Here is a 1,278-nt window from a genome sequence, read left to right on the forward strand (position 1 = left end):
TAAACGTTTTATGAAATTTGGAAAATTTTTTCTCTGTGTGAATCTGGAATAATTAAATTTTTCTTGCGGTCAGCGGTGGTTTTTTATCAATGTTATTATGAAATTCTCCTTTGGAATCATAAAGTGCAGACAAGAAGTTTAAATGCTGATCATAAAAAACAGGTTTTTTCTGAAGTGTTAAAGTGAATAAGAGTGTCTAAATGTTAAAGTGACTAATGTCAATAATTATGTATTTTAGCTTACATGCTCATTTACTAATTAATTATCTATATCACATATGACTTATCGTCATATCACTTATCGTCTTTAAATTATTACGAATCAAGAAAAAAATTAAGCATTTAAAGAGGTCGGCTTTTCGGCAAACTTGACCAAAAATAATAACTGTTTTAACGTGTGCTTGTAATGCATACGCCTGTTTTTCTCATTATTATGCTAATAAGCTTTAAATAATTTTGCAGCGGATTCCGCTCGTCACTAGGAAATGTGAAGCTACGAGAGAGAAATAGATTCATCATGTATTCGATTTACGCGTGGAGTTGCCCCTCCTGCCTTACTATCCTCTGTCTCATCATGGATTTCGTCCCCGATATACCGGAAACTTTAATCAAACCGGGGTTTGGCATAATTAAATGTTGGTTCTCGAGTAAGTACGACATAAATAAACGTCTTCCTTTAACGTTAGCGGCCGTCTTGCCTAACTTTCGTTAAATCTGCAAGGACTCTGATTGTAATACGTGTGTTTAGGCCTCGTAGAAGCGTATGCTTTCGTCTCGCCCTTTGCTTATTTTAACTGTATTACATTCAAGTCACACAATAAAGTTACTATTATATCGGATTCTATAATAAAGTCCTTTCGGATTTCTCTTTCGAATTAATTTATATAACTGATAGAATTAATAATATTGATATGTTGTTTCCTGCGAATGACCTCGCATAATGTCAATCGGCCTTAGGTAAAATGTAATGTTTATATTTTTATGTTGTTATTATAAGATAATATATGTATAAAGGATAGAAAAATATTACAGATCAAAAGGTGTACGTTGCGCGCGCGTTTCATAAAATTATAACGATACAAAAATACAATCGTTTTACCTAAAAAATAAAAAATACTACAAAACCGTATATTACATCATATATTACAATATTTATATATTTTATATATATATATATATATATATATATATAAAATTATAAAATACTAATAAAGTTGATATTATACCTCAGATAGACATTTTGACACATGATGATTGAATTGAGTATTGAAAATTGTAG

The 1,278-nt window shown here is 30.3% G+C and overlaps 1 protein-coding gene across 7 annotated transcripts in view; it reads left to right on the forward strand.

Moving 5' to 3' along the window:
• Positions 1 to 1,278, forward strand: part of LOC116841281 (G-protein coupled receptor Mth2-like) — a 20,249-nt gene that overhangs the window by 15,437 nt on the left and 3,534 nt on the right. For all 7 annotated transcript variants that reach the window (XM_032809025.1, XM_032809031.1, XM_032809026.1 and 4 more), the window contains one exon: positions 462 to 646. In XM_032809025.1, coding sequence (XP_032664916.1) covers positions 462 to 646 — 185 coding nt within the window. The remainder of the gene's footprint in view (positions 1 to 461; positions 647 to 1,278) is intronic.

The sequence above is a fragment of the Odontomachus brunneus genome, unplaced genomic scaffold (genome assembly GCF_010583005.1).
Source record: "Odontomachus brunneus isolate Ranch 3 - 2012 unplaced genomic scaffold, Obru_v1 Obru_scaffold_015, whole genome shotgun sequence".
Lineage (NCBI taxonomy): Eukaryota > Metazoa > Arthropoda > Insecta > Hymenoptera > Formicidae > Odontomachus > Odontomachus brunneus.